The sequence below is a fragment of the Lepisosteus oculatus genome, chromosome 2 (genome assembly GCF_040954835.1).
Source record: "Lepisosteus oculatus isolate fLepOcu1 chromosome 2, fLepOcu1.hap2, whole genome shotgun sequence".
Classification (NCBI taxonomy): Eukaryota; Metazoa; Chordata; class Actinopteri; order Semionotiformes; family Lepisosteidae; genus Lepisosteus; species Lepisosteus oculatus.
The window spans coordinates 31511540-31536085 of NC_090697.1; the positions used below are offsets into that span (position 1 = coordinate 31511540).

A 24546-nucleotide genomic window follows, 5' to 3' on the forward strand; every position below is an offset into this window, starting at 1 on the left:
GGAGATGTGCAAACGGAACATGTCAAGGCACTGTTTACATGACTTAAAAAAAATCCAGTTTATTTTGTATTTGAAACAGACTGTTTGGAAATGGAATGTCATTTTTATCAGAGGATTTTTAGACTCATTTTAACTATGCCTTCAGGGAGCAAATTTAAGCTTTTCATGTCACAAATCAAGAGGTCAACTGCAGTAGTGACAAGCATCATTGGTGCCCAAGATATCACTGCAGCCTGACTTTAGGCTGAACATGGGCACATTTATTGGAACTTCAAGTAAGCAACTTAAGTCACTTGAGTGTTTACTGATTGCAGAGTTCTTCAGTATAAATTAAACTTGTTCCTTCTCAAGAGTCCTGTTTTTTTAACAGACCTGTTTTTTAAAAATCTGGTGAAGATGCCACCTACCGACTATTTCCAACAGACGTTTAATCCACAGAGTACCAGTTTCATGTCTTAATTTTTACTCTGGCACTAAAGCGTGTGGCAACTACAGCTCCAATACTTATCATGGGGAAGAGATCTTGATAAAGGATATTTAGCCTACTTTAGCTAGGCTATCCCACCTATTCTGGATTGGAGCAATATCTACTGATTGGAGAAATAGATGTAACCATAATTTAGAAGGAACTATTGACCAATCACTTATTTCTGTTATAGAGCTAAACTAAAAGACTAATTGGGGAAAAAATCCTGTCATTAAGAAACTGCCCACAGAAATTAGACTAGACTGTATATCTAAAGCAAAATGATAAATAATTTAACTTAAAATAAACTTAGATGTGGTAATGCTTCACCAGGGAACACAATCTCAATAGTGAGTGAACAATCTCAGTAATGCTAATAAAGTATAAAAAGAAATCAAACGGCTGCTATTGTCTGGAGTACTCATAGTTGCTCTGTGTGTCTTTGTAAATTCATGTGAATAAACATGCAAAAGTATTTTTAGTTAATAATAATTGCTTACACTTTTATATAGCGCTTTTCTGGACAGTCCACTCAAAGCGCTATTACAGGTAATGGGGACTCCCCTCCACCACCACCAATGTGCAGCTTCCACCTAGATGTTAAAACGAATTCTGTCCTGCAATTGGTCAGTATTTTGGCCGTTTTACATTTTTTGGTAATATCCTATATTCATGTTCTTTAACGTTTTTATTGACCTCGTCTGTTAAGTTAACATCAACTATATCTGTTTACTATACCTTCCCACTACTGTACTTGACTGTACGAGTGCTTGCCTGACTCCCAAGTTGGGGAAAAATGATGAGCAGTGGAAAACTCTGCCAGGTCAACCCCATTTAACCAAGTTCACTCCAAACCAGTTAGCTTTTTTACTGGTGGGCTGTTGTGGCAACAGTTGAGTCTGCTACTAAAATGTGGTTTTGGTTTTTATCCTTTAAATTTGGTTAATATTTAATCTCATTAGCTCTATTGTCTCAAAGACACTTGTCAGGGTCTGAATAGATATCCCCTGTCCACCCTGGCCTTTTTGAAAGAGAAGGTGCAGCCAGTTGCTAATTTTCCTCTCAAGAATGGGAGGTTGTGGTATTTAGAAAGTCTCAATGTTGCCCTCTGGCCTAACGCCAAACTCTCAACCCTATTTTCACATCAAGTCTAGTTGCTTGTAATGGGGACATTAAAATTAATCAAGTGAGCAGTTCTCCTAGGAATCCAATTTACACTTATTGTTCATCCCGATCTACCATGTCAATTATGTAAAATTTAGAATCTAGTCACATTTGCAGATAACATTCCTCCAAGTTTGGGAAATGGAAAAACCTATGTAAACTATATATGACACATGGATGATATATGTTAAAGGAATCTGGGTATTTGTGTAGATCTTCAAGTTCATAAAATAAGCAAGAAATGGAGGAAACAGGATGTTTGGTTAGATAGCAAAGCAAAGAAATCCTTCTTTAAACTTTACAAAATGCTAATAAAACGGATTTAGAATGTGTTCAGGTTTAGTCACAATACTAAAAAAAGAATATTCTAGTATTGGCAAATAAAGAGTAGTGAGAATGATTGATTGTTCCCCCCCACCATTATCATTATCAAGTAGTTGGGGCCCAAATTGAGGCCCCTTTAAAAAGCAGCTGGAAGTTTTTCACTTGGGTGCTAAATGAATAGAGGAAGATGAGCCAGAAGGTGTGATCTGCATGCTTTCTTTTGTTCTTGTACACCAGTGATGCATGGAACCTCCCCTGTAACCTCCTTGGTCATCTTAGACCACCTCAACCTTATGGGGATTTGTTGATCAGCAGTCACTGGTGTCCTACAAGAATAAGTAACTCCATGGCAAGGATACCATGTACTGTACTGTATGTAACCCTTGCTGCATATGTGGTTCAAACCCACCTCCTTTTCCTAGCCTTACCAGGGCTTGCCACAATGTTCAGACCCTTTCAAGAAGCTAGCTTATGCAACAACCCTGATATAGGATGATCATTAGAACTCTCAAGAATAAACCAGAACAGGATTGATAATTAATAAGAGACATGGTGGTTTTCTGTTCTTTCTAAAATGCCAAAGTAAAATGCAGCATGCAAAAGCCAGTTGTAGGAATTCTGTTATGGTGGCTCAGGGGTTAGCATTGTTACCTTGCAGTGCTGGCACCCTGGGTCCAATCCCTGGGGTACTATCTGTATAGAGATTGTTCCCTGTTTTTAGTGTGTACCTCTCTGGTTTCCTTCCCCAGTTAATTAAAAAAATAAAACTGGCCCTGATGTGAGCATGTCTGCGTGAGACCCCAACAGACCGATATCCCATCTAGAGTGCTCCCATTACTTGCCAGAGTAGGCTCTGGATCTCCCTGAACTGGGTGAAAAAGTTTTCCACTGGATGGATGGACTTGGTTAATTTGTAATCTCTCACAAGATTATGCTAGTCTTTCTATGAGCAATCCTATGAAGACCATTTTATCTCTACCTTTTTTTTTTGTGTGTGTGTGCAGTCTTGGTACAGACTCTGAACTACTGTCTTTGTATTTTTTTTGTCCTCTTTGGTGTGGATTTTCAAAATGCAAAACATCAAATGTTTCATCTTCAGCTTCTAATTAGTTCATTCCTCCCTCACTTTGGCTTTTAAAATCTAGAACTGTTTTTGGGTATAAGGGTGGCACCAACTTGCAAAGAAATTACAGGTTGAAATTGACTGTAATATGCAGAGCTCAAGTTCTGTGAATGTTAATTTATAGTTGCGGGCATTAAAAAAAAAAAAGCAATGCAAACTAAACAACTCAGATGTGGTACATTCAGATTTCTTGCATATATTGCAGATCCTAAAATAAGTTTTAGTCTTCTAGAGATCATCCATAGCTTCAAAGACTTGAAAGAACTTTGTGGCAGTATTTACCTGTCTGACTTAATAAAATTACATGTTCATAAGCTTTTTGTTCATGACGCATTACAGGATCTTGCAAATAAAACTCTAAATATGCAAAACATTTATATGCATCAATGTTAAGACCTAGATTCATTTGAAGACTTCTAGATCATCAGTACAATACTCTGCAGAGTGGAGCAGACAGGAAAAAAATCTTTGCCAGGTTTACTTCCTGTTGCATTCCGAACAGTCCACCGCCTCTAATGCTGTGTACTACAAACACTGAAGAACAGCTAGGTGAGATGGCAGTCCAATTTGTATGTTGGGTATGTGGGCTTTTTTCCTATCGTATGCTACATGTTATGGGGATGACTGGGACAATTTGTTTTCCATTGAATTAATGTCCTTTCTGTACCTTTACCTTCCCCCTTTTTAGGGGAAGGCAACCATTTACGTACATGAAGGGCATAAATGTACAGTAGAACTGATAGTGGCCAAATATTTCATCCTAGCGCTGAGAGCTGTGCAGCTAGGGAATGTATTGCCTGATTAAATGTTGCACTAAAATATGAATCCTATTTTTGGAGGGTATTAACTTTAAAACATTGATAATTGGAGGAAACTACATTGTGCGTTGATGGAAAGCATATTAAATATGTAGGGACTCAATGTTGATATCAGACAAACATGCTTTTTTAGACAAACTAGATTTTCTAGTTGGAATGTCTCAATGCAATGCGAAGGCAGAAATGTGTAGTGCACAATGAAAGAGGCAGCTTTCTGTTCACAGATGCAAGGGTGTTTATTGAAGGATTACAGCAAGGAATGGACAATAATTCTCTCCCAGACTGTCTGCATGTGAATTGTACTGTAATGTGTAGACATTTTGTCAGTGGAAGTATCTGGTGCTTAATACAACTTCTGTCTGGTTTTGATTCTGGACTTTCTGTATTGTAGTGCAGACATTGTTCTTGGGACCGGTGTCTCTAGTTATTCCAGTTTCCTCCCACATTTCAAAGATGCTGACTAAGTAAATGTTTTTTTTAAATTGACAGTTCCCCCTGGGATGGACTTGTAGTCCTGCCTTGCTCCCTGCATGTGCTGGGAGAGCTTCCAGCTATCCTCAAGCCTTTGTGATGAATCAGTTATGGTTGGTGGCTTTAAAACTTTATATACTCCATTAAATCCAAATTGAACCTTTAATCAAAACAGTGCCATTTTTCAAGTTAGTTTTGTGGCTGTTTTATTTACAGTTAAACATGTGTTTTACGCATGCAAAGGCCTGAAAAGATAATAGGAGGCAGAGTATTGTGTATTTCTAATCTAAAATTGTCGGGAACGAAAGTCCTTAAGCACATTTTACTGAAATCAAATCTGGATAAGCAACGGTTTAAAGGCTGTTTTTTCCTTTCAGTGCAGATCTGTGAAGTCTTGTTTTTGAAAGTTCTAATGCAGTGACTGAAATGTAAACTTAAGATACATGCACCCACTAGCTACCCCCCCCACTTCCACGTATTTTGTGAAAGAAAACCATAAACACATTCTTCACTGTATTTTGAACTGTATTCACTTTTGAGCTGCTTTTAGAGGGGACATCCTCTGTTGAAAGATGCCGATGGAGGTATTTCTGAATGCAGTCCAAACCACTGGCATGAGGTTGCCATCACATAGTCGCATGTTGAGGTTGCCAAGCTGCCCACAAATTCCCACGGCAAAGCTGCCAAAAAAGCCTTAGGTCTTCTGTTGCCCAAACAGTCTGCCTTGTGATCTGAGCAAACATGGGCTTTTTAAATAACAGCCCACACTGCTGCCTCTTGTGTGTAAATTCCTAATTTGGTTGTTTTCTGCTTGTTGCCATTAGTGTCTCAATTGTAAGGATGACAAAGATTTACATTCTGTATGGCACAATCCTGTGTAAACTCATTTTTAATGAGCTTGTGAGACAATGACGTTTAGACTGTGATTCTATTCCTTGCGTCCAGGAGCAGTTAGAACTGCATGATGGTTGAAAAGCAAAGATACAATTTCATTCTAATATACAGCTCTGAATTTAAAAATGCAAAGATTTAAAGAATAGAAAAATCCTCAAAAGGTGGCTGGTTTTCATTCAACATACCTCATTCACAGAAAGCTGGCAAAGTTCCAGTGATCCCACTTGATGGAAAGAATCTGCATTGCATGCAAGTCTTAAGCACTCTCTCATACTCCTGAAGCTAATGCCATATGTAACTCGCATGTGGTAAATGTGGTTATATGCAAAGCACAGCATGGTGTGTCAGACTGCTGTGGTATATAGTACATACAGTAGGAGCACTGGAAGGTATAAATAGTAAGCTGAAAAAGAAGGGACTGAGCATTTTTAGTGCTTATTGTGTTAAGCATGTATCCCTTATTACTGAAGTGTGCCATTTACAAAAGCAAAGGTAGTTTGCCTTAATGCTGTTGTGGGACTAAGGGTTATGATGAGATTCAAACGGAGAGCTATAAAGGAACCAGCAGAGCTTTATTCAACATCTGCCTTTTCAGCATGGAATTCACTTCTACTTGTTTCTTATGTCTTATGTTGGTGCGTATGATGTACCGTAAAAGATTTAACCTTATTTCCATGAGCAAACTTGATAACTGGTATAAAAAACTCCTATAATTTCAAATGCAGGATGCATGTTGAACCAATAAATTGTTCTGTAACAATTGAGGAAATGCTGATTTTTTTTTTAAGATTTCCAAATGTACTATATATCGGAGTATTACATTGTGGACTTAATGAAAAATTGTCACCACTCCAGGAACAGAGCACATTTGGAAATGGGGAAACACCAAACCATTAATGGAAGATGTTAGGAGCTTTAAAGGTAGAGGTGGAAAAAGCTCCTGGTCCTGGGTACCCACACACCTGCTAGTTTTCCTTGTAGCGAAGCTCTTTTTACAATATAATAGTGGCTATTGAGGTTTTAATGAATCCTAGATACAATGGTTAGATTCTGATGAACGTAAACATTTGAAGTTCTTGGACACAAAGCAAGAAAGGCACTACTGTAAAGTAACAAGTAACAATTACTTGTTCCTTTGCAGCCTACGCATGCTGACGCAGCTACCCACCTGAACTACTACTGTAAAGTGTTTACTTAGGAGTGCTGGGTGCAAGACCCATTGATCAAAGGTATTGTCTGGTTTACCTTGGGTAATTAAGTGTCTTGAACAATCCAGGAATATGGCATAGGAAAGGAGTGCACACCCAGGGCGAAGAGGGAGAAAGGAGCGAAGAAGAACAAGAAAGAGGGCATGCCAGGCAAGAGCTCCTTTTCCAGATCTGTAAAGACTAGGTTTGTCGTTAAATATTTGAACTTGAAGAGAAATTCCTGTTCTATTGGTTTTAGGAAACTCTGATTTCCTGTATAGGGAATCCCTCAGTTTAGAATGGCCTCTCCTGATTAGTGGGTGCCCCTTTAAAATATGGAGAAGTTCCCATTCACCTTGTAACATCTGGGTTTATAAAGGTTTTACTGGTAGCTTTTTTTTTTTGGTAGTCAGGATGTAGGACTGAGATGCCTTGTTTATAAATAACATTCAAGTTACATTTGTTGTGTCTTGTCATCAGGGGTTTAATCCAGTGTTCTAGTCTTATTACTCCTTTTTTCTCTGGCACAGATTTGTTAAACTCGGGTGCTTCCATTTATACCAACCACCTAGGTATATTCTTGCCATATCAGTATAGTTTGGCGGTAATGATTTATATTTTAATTGATTAATCCACCCAGTCATTTCTGATTTTTTTTTCTTAACCCCCTATTTGTAAAGTATTTCTTACATCAAGCCAACATCAACATATCGGTACGGTTTACTTTCACCACTCCATATTATGTGCTGTAGGATTTATTTCATACCACTCCTGCAGGAATCCACACCACTTTAGCAGAACCCTGTTGTAGGAATGAATCCTTAACTGAATCAACATGGTAAACTTAATCATTCTGTTGAGGGTTGAGAGCTCAAGTATCTGAGTGCTAAGGTTAGACAAAAACCAGGAGGGTTGTGGGTCCTTAGGACAAAGATTGGGAATCCTGGTCGTAAAAATGCAAATTCTCCTGCAGCACAGCAGTGGAAATAAATAGTTGATGGAACTTTCATATTGAATAACCCTTGTAATATTGCTGGAAAACATCCTGACTTGGTTTCAAAACCGTTAAATGGAATAGGGTGAATTTTTGCTTGCATGAAGTTTATCGCCCCTCTATGCTTATTCTATGGTAATTCAATTACTGGACTGTTTAAATGTTATGCCCTTGCATATTTGAAAAGTAACATGCTGCAGTGGAACATGTAACTCTTTCCTCGCATTCAAATGTGAACCGTGTATGTATACACAGTGGGGAAATATTCCACTAGAAAATGTTGTATATGAAAATCATGTATCTCCATAAATCTGTCCCCTACACTGACCATGTCTTCCTGGATTTAAATTTTCTCTGCTATTTAAAGTCTTTCTTTTTAAAGTGAAAGATGTTTGCTTTTACATAATGAGGCCAACAGGCTGGAGGTACATGCTCTACTGGAGTCTTCCTATTTAGTTCTTAGACACTTTTTCTCCAACAAGTTTCTCTACCTAGTATTTGTATCCCTTAATTTTACTCTGCATTGAAACGCCATGAATTTTAGCACCTATTGGCAAACACTTCTTGTGTTGCACATCTCCCTGGGCTAGAAATAGCTATTCAAAATTTGCATGCCTTAGACGTTATTATTCTATATGTAAGTGACTTAAACATAGAACAACATAATTATCGCATTACTGTGTTCTGCGAGAAGAAAGCCTTGAAAAATCTCAAAACTGATGCTTGTTTTTGCTCACAATTCATTTTAGTGTTATAGGAGTTTCATAACTTAAACATCTACAGTATAAAGCAAAGAACAAATGTTAACATTTTAGTCCTTTTATAGCCAACAGTCTTTTGAATGGAATCAATTTTCCTTTGTTACTGTATGATTGAATGAAAGCCAAAAGATAAACCCACAATAGCCGACTTAACATTTTCCAATCTGTTTACAAATTCCAGCTGAATGAGAGCCATGTAAACACTGTTCTAAGGATAAATTTATATTTAAACCTTTCTAGCTGAACCAAGCTAAACTACAGGGTGTGGTAAAAGCTACTGTCATCATCAAACACTTGTGGCTGCATGATCATAAAAGTGAGACACAAGTACTTTCTAAAAAAAGTACATGCACTAGTCTTAAAATCTGTTTTCTTCGTTTTGTGATTTTAACTTCTACTGTTAAGTGATTGTTTTTTCAATCATGAAATGAAAATTAAAATAAGGTTCTGTTCAGGTTTGAAAATCGGCCAAAATGTTGACACTTTTCAGTGTGAAATTAACCTCTGTTTATTCCTTTGCAGCTTGCACACTGATGCATTCCCTCACTCAGACCTTTTATAGAATCTAACAGTGAGATTGCGCTTTTGTCCAGTGTCATTTGCGATTTGCACAGAACAGCAACAGTCTTGTTGTTTTTTTTTCCAAGTCTTATTAGCATGTCTGAAGTTTTATAATTGAATGGAATGATCTTTGGAACTTGGCATATTCTTCCTGCACCGAGTCATGCAGTCCTAGTCCTGGAGGGCTGTCATGTCTTGTTTTTTGTTCCAGTATGGACTTGATTTGAATCGGCTGGTTACTTAATTGGTCTAGATTGCCATTATTGCCAGACCTTTACTTATTGAGGATTATACATCCTGACGGGCTGCAGCTGTCTAAAACCAGTAGTGAAGCCTTTTAAAGCGCACAGAGATGCCACAAAACCAGTTTCACAGAAATTAAGATTTCATAAAGGTTCATAATAGAAATGCACTGCTTGTTGATCACTTGATTACTCCTGTGAGCAGAGGACAAAATCAGTCTGGTTCGGTTTAATGGAGGTTCTGGAAATATGGAGGTTGTTTTGGCTTGGAAAGGTGAGGAATTGCTTGTTCCTCAAGCTAGGTATGCATTGACTGCTACAGAAATTCTGGCAAAAGAATTGGAAATGCATTTCAAGAGTCTGAAGCAGTAACGCTGGCATTCCTTCAGAAGATTTGATTAATTTTTGTCCTAGACTAGTGGGATATTATTAGAATTAAGGAAAAAGTTGCCCTCTCTGCCACCTCAAATATTTTCAGGGGTCTTAAGGTTAATTGGATGAATACATCAAAATTGGTGTATTTCAGAGGGATTTAGGTTAAACTGCAAGCAGTCCTGCTTGTGGTCTAAGTATTAATACTTCAAGGTCGTTTTTTTTAAAGCAGTAGACTTCTACAATTTTAAAAATGCCTTTTTCCCCCCCCCCTTGTAAATGCCATTTCCCCTTGATTAGTCTAGAGACTATTCAGGATCTTCACTTGGAGTACATCTGGGATATGGAGATGTGGGTGATATGTACAAGATGGCTAAGGGTGCTGCCTTGAGCAAATAAAAGCTTAGAACCTTGTGACGGGTGTCTTGGCATCTGGCACCCCTACTAAAGGTGCACCATAAACAGGGGTGGCTAAAACCCATCTGAGGTTATTGTAGACTGGTCTCCAATAATATTGCATGGTAGTTAATCAGAAAACACCCCAAAACACTTAGTATATGGTAAGGGAGTCTTGTCTAAAGAGCAATGCCCATCCATGTTTGAGTTAAAGTGAAATTTATTCAGGATGCCAAGGTTAATTCTCCTACTCTCACAAATAGTGGGATCTTTAGTGACAAACTGAGATGGTACTCAATTACACCATAGCTAACATGTCATTAACATTCCTTATACAGGAATACATTTTTTCAATTTCAATTCAGTTTTTATATAGCACCTTTCACAACATGTTTGCCCCAAGGCATGTAACAAAGCTGTGTGACAGTACATGACATTACAATACAGAAAGAGAAAAAGCCAGAAGACAATGGAGGAGAAGAACCAGAAACTGGCTCAGGCTCCATCTGGACATGTGGGGAGGGAGAATAGGATAGTTTGGTCAGAACAGGAAGGCCAACACAGATGCACTATGGCTGCTGGTGCTGCTGTACATCCCATTGTTGCTACGACTTATGATGTAAGGTGTGAGTAGGCTAGGATGAAGTACTTTTTGAGTAATATACCCATCATTTAACCACTTATTTAGTAAGTTCTTTGTTTATATTGACTGTTTTCCTAGAGCCCAAGCAGAGTTTTTAGCAACTGTTTCAATCTTTCCTTAATTTAAATGTTTTCATCTCTCGGCAATTTTCCTTATTTTGCTGCGATCAGAAATTTATATTTACTCTTGACCAATGTAATCCAAACTAATAAAACTTAAGTGATGGTATACAAGTTATTTTAAAGAAATAAGGCTCTCAATTTCCCAAGTATTCAACCCCTTTGCTATTGCAAGCCTAAATTGTCTTAGTTTTTCATTGTTGGCTTAGTTTGAAAAGTCACACTGGTCTTTTGTATTCAAAGTGGTTTAACTTCATAGTGAACACGTTTATCTTTAAGATCCTGCAGGTACATATTGCCTTCAAACCATCACATACAATACACAAGTTGTATTAGTAGTCAGCCATTCTGACCCAATGAGATTTCATGTTGGGGATGAAGATGAAGATTGCATATCCGTAAGGTCACATATGCAGAGAAGTCCATTATATATAAATGGAATGTACATCATAATGCCAAGATACTGTACATCCTACATTCGACCCCTCTTGAAAGGGTCAAACAGGATTTGATTAGGGATGTTGCTGAGATATCAACTGACTTAGAAAGATATCTGTCAGAAATGGGTGTTGCTATTAATGCAATTATAAGCTCACCCCTCTTACCTACAGGCTAGCTTTGTGTAGGGATGGTGGTTAATGTTTGCCGAAAGGCCTCATTTACGAGGATAAATGGCCCTTGTCTGACCATAAAATCATCTCCTTTGTTTGCAGTACATCTTAAGATATTGGTAATGGACATGATTTTATGGTCAGACAAGGACCTCCAATTTGATTTTAAATGGAAAGTGTTACGTCTACTCTAAGCTCAACACATCACCCAGTCTGTGCCATCCCAACTGTCACATTCATGTTATGGGGCTGCCTCTCCTCAGCAGAGACCTGTGAAGCTTCTTTGAATTCATGGAAGAATGGATGGTGTATGTGAATCCTAAAAAACTTCATTTCAGCAGGACTGTGACTTGAAGTCCAAACCACTTCAGTTTGGCTTTGGGATGGTACTTTAACTTGAATCCAATAGAAAATGTGGCAAGGCTTGACGATTACAGTCCAGCTGTCCTCCACAAACTGTCAGTTTAGCCAGGACAAATGAGTAAAATTATAGTATCTCACTGTACAAAACTGGTGAACGCCTATCCAAAAATACGGATGGCTGTACTTGCTGATAGTTACTTCCATGTGCTGGCATAAAGAGGCCTTAATGCTTCAAAAAGGTGAAATTCACGGTTTTGTAGGTTTTGACAACATTGTAGCCTCTGTGAAATTGATTTGGTCATTCATTTTGAATACATTCACTAGAAATGTATCCATTTTTCTGAGTAATTCTTCAAAATTGGGTAATTGAAGGAGGTGACTTTTGCAAGATGCTGCACACAGATTATTCAACAGCGGCATTATACAGTTTGTTCAGCAAATATCTGAGGATTTAATCTGTATCTGAGTGGTAAGGAGGAGGCTCTCAATAAGAGCCAATTACAATAAACTATAGTTGTACTGTTATAAAGCATTACACCTATTGTACAACTCTGGCAGTGGCCGCTGTTTATATAGGCAATGGAATGTTTGATAGGTGAAATGTATTTGGAATGTATCTTTCAGTCAATTATATATATATATTTTTTTTTTCCCTCAACACATTTCTGGTAACAACATGTCTTTGACAGCATTTTTGTGCTTTTATACCCTTATTCATTTTTTAAAGAGGACTGAGAAAACAGCCAGTCGGAGTTAGTTGAGAGACTTCTGGTGTTGAACTTATTTCAAAACTATGCTGTGAATTACAGTAGCATTTAACACGGTTCAAGGAACAATTTGTTAACTGAATGAAGTAAGTGGTTTATGAGGTAGATTTGTGTGCATTATCTCTCCCCCCAGAAGTCAACTATTATATGGTGTTCTCAAAACATACCTGAGTACCTTTCCATACCTCCTCTGTATTTAATGGAAACATGAATAGAAAGTTTTCACAACATTTTCTCTATAAAATCCAAACTTCCCATATGTAATGGGTATTGCACATTATTTAGAGGCTTAGAGCAGCTGATATGGATATGTAGTGGCACAGTAGTGTCCCTTCAGACCTTAACAGGTGTGCATGAACATTTTGGAACCCTCAAATTAGGAAAATAAAAAATATGTAAACTTGTTTTGTAGAGTAACAAATGTGTACCCATGAGAGAACATGGGTGTAGTGTGGTAAGAGCTTGATGTAAAAAAACGCAGAGAATGTTGGAAAGCTATTGTTCTGTTATCGGTTCATGCTGGGATAACATGACTGCATTTCAAAGCAAACTCAGATCAACCGCTGGGAAGATTTTATTTTAGTGTGCTTGGTGAGAACATTAATTTCCCTGTCCTTTGTGAATCAATCTTGGATTATATTTGTATTCATCTGCTGTTAATCTGCCATGTACTATTCAGTATGAAACTGAATACAGTTTTGACAGTATTATGATGAGAAAATCAATGTTGGTCTGTAGTCCTGTCCACTAAACTTTTATGGTTAAAGAAAAATAGATGCTTGCTTGCAATTAGAAGTCTAAAATGTAGGATTGGCTTAAAACAGATTTGTTGCCCATTTTTCTAAAACCTTTGCCAATATAAAATGAACAGATTCCTAGAATTATAGATGCATCTTAAGATGCACAAAGATGAACTTTACAGTTTATGCTTTATTTTAAAAGACAGTGTTTTGTCAAATCTCACCATTCTCAGTGTACAGTATGTGACTTGACTCAACACTTAAACGGGTTAGTACAGGCTGTGAAGCAGTAACAACACCGTACACTCTTTTTTGGAGTTTGCTCCATTATTTCAGATTGACCAGTTCTTAGTAGTTATATTATTGAATAACAGACACAGGTGCAAATGACTTATTAAAATGTTGAAAAATTGTCATTATCCTGGCACGGAGATCTGTATCAGAGAGCAAATGTTTAATCCCAGCCCAGGATGAAGAAAGCATAGCGCCAGATGTAGATTCTAAATTCTCCATGGTAATCAAAAAGCTTTAATCTTTAATATCAATTAAAATTCTGATTTGCATGGTTGTCTTTGTACTGAAAGCTTTTCATTCTGCATCATATGCCCTGCCTTACTGCCTCCTGAGATTTGGTTTTGGAGCCCTTTTACAGAAATGTTGCTGTTGAGTATTAATAAATCCAGTTATTCACTGGGAGACTTAATTGTAGAAATTCATAGCACTGGCAGGACGTAGATGGAGAATTGGAAAGGTCTAAATAGCAATTTTAAACTTTTTTTTACACGTCTTCTGGGGAAATTAAGCTTTCAAGTGATACCTTTAGTTGGCCCACAGATGAAAACACTGGAGTTTGTCTGGACTGACAGGAGTGCTTTATTTTTTTCTGCAGAAAAGGTTAATAGTGCAGTTTTTTTTTTGCATTCCACTGTACCAACAAGCATATGTTTATAAAAACAAACAAAAATGCGACATGGTAAGTGTATTTGAAATGTCCTTAAATGTCAAAACATAAAGCTATACGTTTTTTTTTAATCACTTGGGATTTCTGAAATTTTAATGTCTGAAGAATGAGTGGGAAATGATTTTGTTTGGGAAGTTGTAGAAAGAACTGCATGCAGGTCATGTGTGTTTTGGCATCTTAAGCCTTGCCTCGAGAAACTTTTCCAATGAAAAAGGACTACATTTCCTGATGGGTTCACTTTTTTTTTTTTTTCGGTTGAGCCCTATTTTGCCTTACACAGCCCCAAACAATTTACAGGTATATAGCCAGGTGTTTTACTGGCTTCATTTTTCTAAACATTTCTTCAGGACCATCTTAGGCACTTAAGAATAAGATGCACATCTGATTTTGTTTTCCCCTTTAAAAGCATGTCAGAAATAACTACTTGCCAGTGTTTCACTTCCTTTGCTTAATATGGTCCCACACTGGGAAAAGAAAAATGTAATTTCTTTTTTAAATACCTTTTGTTGTAAATCTTTCAGTATTCGTCCATTTAAGTAAAGGGACTTGGTAACACATAGTGTTTTAGCTACAGTACCAAGAGGCAAATTTCCAGGTTGGTGTAGAATGTTTTAATACTGGTGCTTTTTGTATTCCTGCTATAGGCACTTAATTCAAATTGTATTGGAGGGTCAACACTGAGACAATCATACAGTAAATATATTTCTTAGTATGCTTGCATTTTAATTTCTAAGTTTCAGAAATTGGAATTTGAACATGTGATATTTCCCCCTAGACATACAGTACTACCACTGGAGATTTAGTCTGTGCCCATATAGCTAAAAGGAAATTTTAGGATTTACTAGACCTTATGGAGCTGTAGTGTTCAGCAGTGGTGCTTAGTATTTGCTTACGTGAGGGTGAGTAATTAGTTTTAGCAAAATGATCTAATAAATACTGTTCACCTTTTTAAAATAACCATGGGATACCCAGTTTCTCCGTTTCCCATCTGATTGTAAGATACTGTATATATCCATTTAATGTCTGAACATGTATATACACTAAATATACTGTAGTACGAACTATAATATAATGCATTTTCGTCCTAGGTTTAGTGTTGGTTTCACTTCAGTTTTAATCTGATGATTACTTATCCTTGTATCCCCTTTCTCAGTCCTCTTAATTTCCAAGGGATAGTTTAAAATTGGATTCCCTTGTGAATTGGGTTCCGTACCCATAATTTAACTATATAGTAAACTGACCTTCAGTGGTAATAGGAGAATGTTGTCACCTCTTAAAGTATTGCAGAACAAAAAGTGTAGCATACGGTAGTTCCTGCACTATAATGTGCGTGCTTGTTTATAAGCACTTATAGAAATCCTGATCTTCCATTGCATAGATCAGTCACACAATATAAATTGACTTGGGAATCCTTTTTAAAGTAGACACCATAGATTTAAGTTTAAGATTACCAATTTATACAAGCATGGCATTGGGAACATCACCTAATGCTCCAGGGAGCAAAGCTATACCACATACTATGGTTTTGGATGAAGCTTTTTCATAAAGTTCCATGTTTAGTCTACCAGAACTATTGCAACTCCTCTGTTCCACCTGATCTCCAGTGCAGTGTGGTGGCTGGAGAAGTGACACTGCTTCAGAGAGGCAGTGGGAAGTAAGGTAGACCAGGATAACACCCAAAATCTTTTGAAAAACACCCTCCTGATCTCTGATTTCTCACGGATGAGGAAGTTGGGACCCTCCATTGAGAGTCCTGACTCCTTTGTCACATCTGAAGGATGGCACTTCCTTTGATGGGGAACCCTGCTACTACACCAGGGCACTGGATTGGAAATTGTCTAGAGGGCAAAGTAGACCAGTAGGTGGTACCACAGCCATTTAAAGCTGCTTTCTGATTTAATTTTCTTGCGTCCCAGTAGTAACCAGGTCTTACTTTAAAAACCCCATTTTGAAGACAACTTGTTAAGACTTTCTCGATTCACTATGTCAATAAATGTTTTAATTCTTTTGAGGCACATGTTTTCTCTAATTCATTAAGTGTTATTGGGTTACGGTCTTGCTTTTGGAGATGCTTGTATACAGTGCTTTTTTCTATGACTTCCTTTGAGTGTGCCTTAGTTAGTCCTTTTGCAAAGGAATTCTAATTGCTATCAATTTGAGTAGCTTGACTTGGAGCTTTATGGAATCACTGTTCGCCTATTTTCTTACACAGGTTATTTGCATATTTAGTCAGTGTTTTGTCTCTGCATAATTGGGACAGCATGTAAATTGTCATTCCTGTCGGCTCTGTTTGTGGTGAAGAATGACTGCTTTTCCTCTTTGCATATCAACATTAACAATGTTCCAATTACGTATTGCTTTAAGGAATGTAAGAAATGCATGTTCTGCTATTTTTTCTTTAGATTTTCATGGTCTTAGCTCACTTTCAACAGACTAACATTTTTGAAGAGCACTTCATAAATGCATGAAGGTTTTCTGCATCTTGTGCTTTCACTGTATGAGGTGCACAAAAATTTATTACAAGATAAATACTGTTTTTTGCTCTTGACATTGATTACAATTGTAGGGACATGAACTGTACCTAGTCTACAGAACAGGATAGCGATCAGTGTGGACCCGCAAGGCCAAACATTGCATTTATCACAGTTTTGCTGAGTAACGTCAAAAGGGAAAATGACTGGCCTTAGATTATTGAAATCTGTAAGTTGTGCTGTGGGCATCTTTTCAATATTCATTTTTATTTTACTTTTATCAACTTTAAATGACTTGTGATACAAACCAAGCTGGTGATTACAAATGTGTACAAAAAGCTATGGAAATTGGAATGCGAGACTCAAAAGAGGATTATTTTACGCTGGAAAAAAATATGCAAAATGAAGCTTGCAATTCAGCCAGTTACTAATTCCTTTTTGGATGATATAGCATGCCTACTTACCCACACCCATAATGTTTCTGTTTGGATATTAATATGAAATTGCACATGTTTTAGTCAGTCTGATTTAAAAAAAAACATTCAGATGGAAAGAGGCAGCTGTTTCAAAGTATTCACATGAATCTGATAAAATATCCTATTAAGTTCTGATGTGCATATGCTTTTTTTCCTGACTTGTGGTGATTGTACATATGAGGTGCCACTAGGCCATTATTTGAGCTTGACCTCTCATGCACACAAAATGCTCTCGCATTCATTAGTTTTACCTCTCATATTCACATTGTATGTACAGTACATGAGAGGTTCAACAAGTGAATGAGGTTTTTGTGTGTATGCGAGAGGTAAAATGGAGAGTGTGAGCAACTTATGCGTATGAGTGTGAGAGGTATAGTTTGAATAATGGCCTAAACGGCATTTCATACACAGGCTCGATTACTATGCTAACTAGAATTTCTTTTGCTGCTTTGAGTGTAGACTATTTCTTGACTGTGATTGTGGATTGTTTTGTAGGGAATGGCTTTCACCTTGGAGGAGAGGCTGCAGTTGGGAATCCATGGCCTCCTTCCACCCTGTTTCCTTAGTCAGGATGTGCAAGTGCTGAGAGTGCTGAGGAATTATGACATGAAGAAGGATGACTTAGATAGGTGAGTGTGATTGACAACTTAAAACGCCATGGTAACAATTAAACTCCTTTTGAGTTAATCCTAGGGCACCCTGAATCTGAGTGACTTGACTGGCCTAAGAGTATAATGAAAGGATGAACAATGTGACGTTCATGATATGCTTCCCATGAACATGAACTAATGAACCCCAAAGCAAAAAAAAAATAAAATAAATCTCTGCTCTAGGCTGGGGAGATGTCATTATTTGTGAGTAGTTCAGGTGGGTAACTGCATTGGCATGCGTAGGCTGCAAAGGAACAAGTAATAGGCTTATTCCATGCTGAAAAGAAGAAAGCAAACGCAACGTTTTGGCTGTGGAGCCTTCTTTGGGTAACACCCGAAGAAGGAATACTAATATTTGTATACAATATTTTTTGTTTTAAAGCTTTTTATTTTTGTAAGTTTGTTCTATATTTATAATTAATTATTTTTGAAGATGTTTATTTGTGGGCAAACAATGCCTGTTACATTTTTCAAGATGTTTGTGCTTGTTCTGTTTGTTTACTTTCATGCAGTGCTCCTCCTCTTATTCCAGTGTGCTCTACAGTACGTTGATTGGCTGTCCAAATGAGGTGACCTTGCGGTACTTTTGCGGTGCAACACGAGATTTGGAACCATGATGAAAAGTTGAGGGAATCGTGCACCCCCTGCGATTCCTAGTCACATAATTTGACACCCTTTAGGACCAAAAAGGCAGTGAGATTCAGCAACTTCGGTCATTAAATTTGACATTCTCTCCGGCTAGAAGGCGTGTTGAGTCCTGTAGTGTGACGCCTGTTAACTGTTTTACAGTTTATCCCACATTAAGGAAATTGTTTAAAGCCTCCTCAATTTCTCTGCCTCTGCATTTTATATTAAATTTGTGGTATCATTTAATGCATAAATGCATGGATGTACAGTGTAATACAATAGCTTCTTCTTGAAGTACTCACATTTTGACTAGATATACTGTTTTTAAATTTTTTGCCAGGAGAATGTTTAATCTGGGACACTCTCTCTTAAGGCGACAAATACTGTATGTCTAGGTAATGTTTGAATCCCTGGGTTTTTATTTTGGCACATTAAGAACCAAGGGATAAATTATACAAACAGCCTTTTTTAACTTGGAAGCGGATAAGTAGTTAACAGTTCATAACATCTCCTCCAGTCTTACTGTGGGATTCACATGTGATGGAGTGAAATAGAATATGATTCAGTGAAACAAGTGGGTGTGCAGTTTGCGTTTTCTTGCCTCATGAGTTACTTTTAGACCAAGATGAATAACTGTTGCTATACCATTCTTCCAAAACAGTAACTAACATTTTAAGGTTTTCTGATGTGAATCTTTTGTGGGCAGTGTTCCCATATCCTGGAAAAGTTAGTGAATGAGCATCTTCAAATGCTGTAATTTTAAAAGCAACAAAGTCTTTCCGGTCTTACTTTTCAATCTTCCAGCACCAAATGTTTTTGATCCATGTGGAAGCAAGATGGATATTTGGTTCACTTACAATACATTTTAAATTATACCCAAAAAAAGTAAAATGCCTCACATGTGAAGTCAGCAAAATTAACTTAAGGATTATACTAAATGAGTATTTTTGGTGTTTTGAAACTAACTTAAAGCGCAATACCTTTAATCATTGTGGAGCTGAAACCACACAAATGTAATCATTTCATGCTACTCTGTAGACCTACCTTAGAACACTCCAGGGGGACTATGTACTTAGGAAATGACGTTTTTTCCAAGTGTTAAATTGTGAATTGGTCTTGAGTTCAATATTACCCAGAAAGGGTAAGCCAAGACACTCCTTGGGGGCAGGGAACGGTTTTTTTTTTGTTTGTAAATGAAATGGGCGTTTTAAAATATCCGTAGATGTGCTTTGTACTCATGTTGAATTTTTGCATGTAACTCTCGTTTGAGGTTAGAGCTTCTAGTTTTTTTTTTGCTGTGTAGTGCTAAATCACTTTTTAGTGCTTGAATGGGTTAAAGTACAATCTTTAAATTTAAACATAATGCATGCTTTACTTCAAATTCCACAAAATGATAGAACACAGCACAACAAGAGAAGCAGGCTCCCTCTCAGACTTGGGGTATTTTAGGTCGACTTCTTGTACACCCCAAGTGTGTCTGGGTTGAGGCCCCCAAATACCTACTGTCCAGAATGTCTCAAACTTGCAGTATAGACACAGTAATGTCCTGAATGATAAACAAGGGCCCAAGGCCTTGTTTTAATGGTTTGTTTGATTTCACCCCACCTACCAAGAAATATGTTTACTCCAATACTTTACCATAGCAAGGAAAGTAATATTCCTAAACTGGAAGAATATAAAAACATCATGTGATCAGTGGCTCAGTTTATTACTGCAACATTTTTAATATGTAATTCAATACTTTGTGTAATTAAAAGTGGTGAATGCCAGTTTTCAATTAGAATCCAAATAAAAAGACATATAAACAAATGTTAGAATTAGCTCACACATCTGAGGAAGCTTTAAGATTAGAATTACTGTTTCATTACTCTTCATGTCTCTCTCTTGGCTGCGAAAAGCTGTAGCGAAACTAGCAATATTCCTTGATAAATACAGTTAGCTCTGTTTTGTTAATACCGAGATTCATTCATTCAGCTTTTAAATGCAGCTGGCACATTGGCAACCAGTGTATCCTGTTTGACCTTGAGGACTAAATTCCTCAACTCCATGACAAACCCGTGTCAAACAGATACTGAAGATTAGCTGTGGCAGGGAATGACTTAGCCATGATAAGGCCTCCTCACCTCCTTCATTTGATTACAATGATAACCATTCAGTATTCAGCATGGCTGAAAAACGCCTTTGCAAACGTCTTCCCATGAGACTGCTCTGCACCTGTGTGAGTGAAGGGGGGTGCATAAAGAGGAGGCTTCATACATTTTGAGGGGAGTAGGAAATGATTGGCATTTGTTTTTCTAATTAAGTGGAACACAAGATTGGCTTTATGGGTTTCAAGGTTGGCCTTTGGAAGAGCAATACTGAGAACTGCAAATATTTTAAGCCTTATTAAGAACATATGTCTGTGTATGGTTTAACAGTTGTATCAGGACTTGAAAATGTAGTGCATTATTATATACTAATGCAAAACATTTTTCTTAATACAAAGGAGTTCCAATTTCAACTCAATTTCAAATCCAAGGGAAACTCTGGTGTACAAGATTCCTTCTTTACTGAACGATCTAAAATGGCTCATACTAAAATACTTTCAGTGTTGGGGAAAATGGGTCAATACTGGGATGTTTGTCATTTTCTCTTCGTGGATTCCAAGGCAACTAATAGGGGAGTTAAAGCTATAGATATTACACAAGTTCAAGTAGTAGCGTATTAAACAGCTGTCATTTATTGACCTGGTGTCATTTAATTAATTGGAGTCCTAAGAGAAGGTGTAAATCACAGCTTACTTGCCTAACAAGCTATTATACATATTAGGTTTTCTACATGTAATCTTTCATACAGAGCACTGCTCACAGAACTGCAGCTACTGTAGAAATATCAGTACGTATTTAGGATTAAGTAACTTAAACACGTATTCAGCAGATGTCTGCTTTGTGTTGCCTTGTGGTGATAATGAAGATATTAAATGGGTTGAGTCAAACATTTTAAATTTGTGACCACTTAATCACAATAGGGATGATGTTAAAACCAAGCGCAAATTACGATTTTGCAAATTTGTCTTGTATGGAACTAAAATACAACCAAGAAGTACAACATCTTAATTTTAATGGTCTTACAAGTTAGTTGCAGTCCATTTTGACTTGTTTGCACTTTTTAAAACCTTGTCTGATCCAACTGCCTGTTTTTTTTTTTTTTTTTTTTTTTTTTTTACAGCTGAGCAAAATCTTGGTCTCCTGGCACCTTCTGACCCACAGGCATTTCATTACAGCTGTATCACCTTCTCAGTTTTGCCAGTTGTCCAAGGACTATGAAATTCACTTTTTCCTGGAAGACTGCAGTCTTAAACAATTGCTGTTTTCAATGTCCGTAAATAACAATTGCAAAGATGTGAAGTTTTGTGCTCTATGGAAATCTGCATAAATGTCAATGGGTATTGCATAAGATTTTATATTTTGAGTTTCAGGTTGAATCAACATTTTCCATACAAATTTCTTTGCTAAAGTAATTCAGCTTTCATTCATCCTGCTAAAGAATCCTCTTGTTTTTTACAGCACTCTATGTAATATGGAAGATTTCATATGGAACAGATGCTGCTTTATTATTTTTGTTCTAGCACTGCTAAAACAAGTTTGTGAAAGTGGGCCATTGTATGCTTGCAACTATATGATTAAAGGATGATTTATAACCGGTTAGCTCAGCATTTGAAAAGCCTGGGGACAAAAAGCCAAATCGGGTTTTGATAATGAATATTGTTCTGTATTAGAATTCTATAATGAAGTTTCATTTTCAGTTTTCTTGCAACCTAATTTCAATGGGGTTGTATTTTTACCTATGACCCTGACAAACTGTATAGTTAAAATTATACTGCATGTGCACACATTTGTCGGTACTGTACATATCTTTCCCTCTACTGTACATGAGGCTGAGCTTTGACTGCTTGGAGGTATGAGCTCTTCTAGATCTTTAATACTGGATAGGATATTATCAGACATGCACAGAAGTGCTGGAATTTTTAAGAGGCTGTTAACACCTTGTATATGATGAAGAATTTGGTTTTCATTACTTTAGAAGGGCAGGGAAGTACAGTAGTATCCCGTTTTATGGGAATTTATGCAACCTATACAATTCCTGTAAATTTAAAAATGATTCTTTATAAATCAATAGTTTGGTTATATAAGGGATCATTTTCATTTTCAGAGGCCTTATACAGCATTTGCCTTGTATGTGTGGGTTTATAATTGCATTACATGGCAGTTGAAAAGGAATGTTTTGTAGGACATGTGGACCCAGAAATAAAAAGAAATGCAAAGTTTTGATCTGAAAGATTGATTAACTTTGAGATTTCTAGGTACTTTAATCTCATGTCAAGAGCTTTACGGTTAAATTTGAAGACCTATATACAGTAAGTTGTTTCTCTTAAAAGCCAGAGAAATTTAGACCGCAAAGCCCTTAGTAGTCAATATACATGGTATGAACATTTTTAGGAATATGTACATTTTATAAAGTGTTTTTTTTCTGTCTTGCAGATATGTACTTTTAATGGCCCTGCAGGACCGGAATGAGAAACTCTTTTACAGAGTTCTCACTTCTGACACACAAAGATTTATGCCAATTGTTTATACTCCCACGGTTGGTCTGGCCTGCCAGCAGTATGGCTTGACATTCCGAAGACCACGGTAAGAAGCTGTATTGCCATCAAATTCAATTGCATAACGTTTTCCAGTCCGAATTTCATCTGGGCAGCTAAGGGGAATTTTGAAGGTTTGGATTACAAGCATGATAATTTTAAATGAGTCATTTTCTTTTATTTTGCTTTTCACGTTCAGAAATGTCTAATGCATATTATAACACTGTTCTGCTGCTTGCATAAAACAAATGCCAGAGTAGTGTTTAAATCCACTAAAGCAATCCTTTTTAACCAGAACTTGTGTATTGTGAAACTACCAAGCAAAATGTTTGTTTTCTGCATGCTGGAGCTGGTGCAGTACGTCTTGAATTAATAAAGTAGATGAAATGGAAATTGTGGGGGATTTAAACCAGAATGTAATGTACTCACCAAAAGCACACCACCCACACCAGTCAGTGGAGTGTCCAGATGTAGTTCAGCAGGTTTCTTGCCGGATTTTGTTTTCTAGCAAGTTCTACTGAACAGTATACCCTGCATATTTAAATACTAACACTTACCCATTCATTCATTGAATAATAGGACTATTTTGATGCCCTTTTACTTTGTACCTTGTCTAATAAGAAATGTCTTGCACCCCATTGCTTGCCAGGATAGCTTTGGTCTCCCTAAAAAGTGGGTAGATGGATTAACTGTCTGAAACCTGGAGAAGGCACATTTGAAGCTGCTTTTACCTGGCTCATGTGGAATGCACATTAATTTTATCCTTCCTTTTCACTGTGCAAAAGACTGAATCTATACAATACATTACCATTTTTACAAGTCACTTGTAAGCTGCATTGCTGCTTTATTACTTATTTGTGAAACATTAGTGAGCATACTGTAAGTAGCTAGTCTTTATACAGGGGTTCTTCTGTAAATAGTTGGCTTATACTGTAGGTGACCCCTAAAATAGGTTTTCTAGATATTAATATATGTACAGTATTTGGACTAAAGCAGGCTTTCAAATATTCTATGTGCAGAAATCTTTCTAGTTTGACTGGATTATTTGAAGTAATAAGCATCACTATAGTTCATTAGGAGTCCATTTTTCCTGACCTGCAGCAGCAAGATGTTTTTTGAACTATAAAACAAAAACCTTACTATTCATCTAAAAGTGAAGATCTAACTCGGTTACACAAATTTACTGCCGTTGTGTGGCGTGATCTGCCAAGTGTCTGCTTAAATGAAGTCATAATCTAGGTTTTAAATAATCTGGAAGAGTCTGCATGCGCATTGCTCCTATTGCCCTTTTGTGTCTCCTTGTCATTCTTCAAAATAAGTTGGACAGCATGATAAGCTTAATGGCATGATGAATGCAATAACATGGGGAGAGACCAGGGCACTTGAGTGCTTCTTGTACAGGAGATGTAGCTTTTCAGATTCATGAGTCACTCTGAGATACAGCTGTAAACAGTAAGCATCCCAAACTATGCAGCAAAAAAATCAATTCTGTTTTGCATGATCACTGTGGTTTTTCTGCTTCTATGATGCTATGAAAACTATTTTAACCCTGATTTATTCATTCTTGCTACAGAACACTAACTGTTCTTACATTCTGTTTAAGCAATTGAACAATGAATTCTGTTGAATAGAATAATATTGGTTTTGTACAATACGGTTTTGCGTTTTCTTTCCCATTTGACCTCCATATCCTCCTGTATGGGCTTTATTCGCAAAGGGGGACT

The 24546-nt window shown here is 37.1% G+C and overlaps 1 protein-coding gene across 2 annotated transcripts in view; it reads left to right on the forward strand.

Moving 5' to 3' along the window:
- The window catches only part of me1 (malic enzyme 1, NADP(+)-dependent, cytosolic), a 151589-nt gene that overhangs the window by 42154 nt on the left and 84889 nt on the right, over window positions 1-24546 (forward strand). For both annotated transcript variants that reach the window (XM_015355456.2, XM_006626268.3), the window contains exons 2-3: window positions 17420-17553; window positions 22722-22871. In XM_015355456.2, coding sequence (XP_015210942.2) covers window positions 17420-17553; window positions 22722-22871 — 284 coding nt within the window. The remainder of the gene's footprint in view (window positions 1-17419; window positions 17554-22721; window positions 22872-24546) is intronic.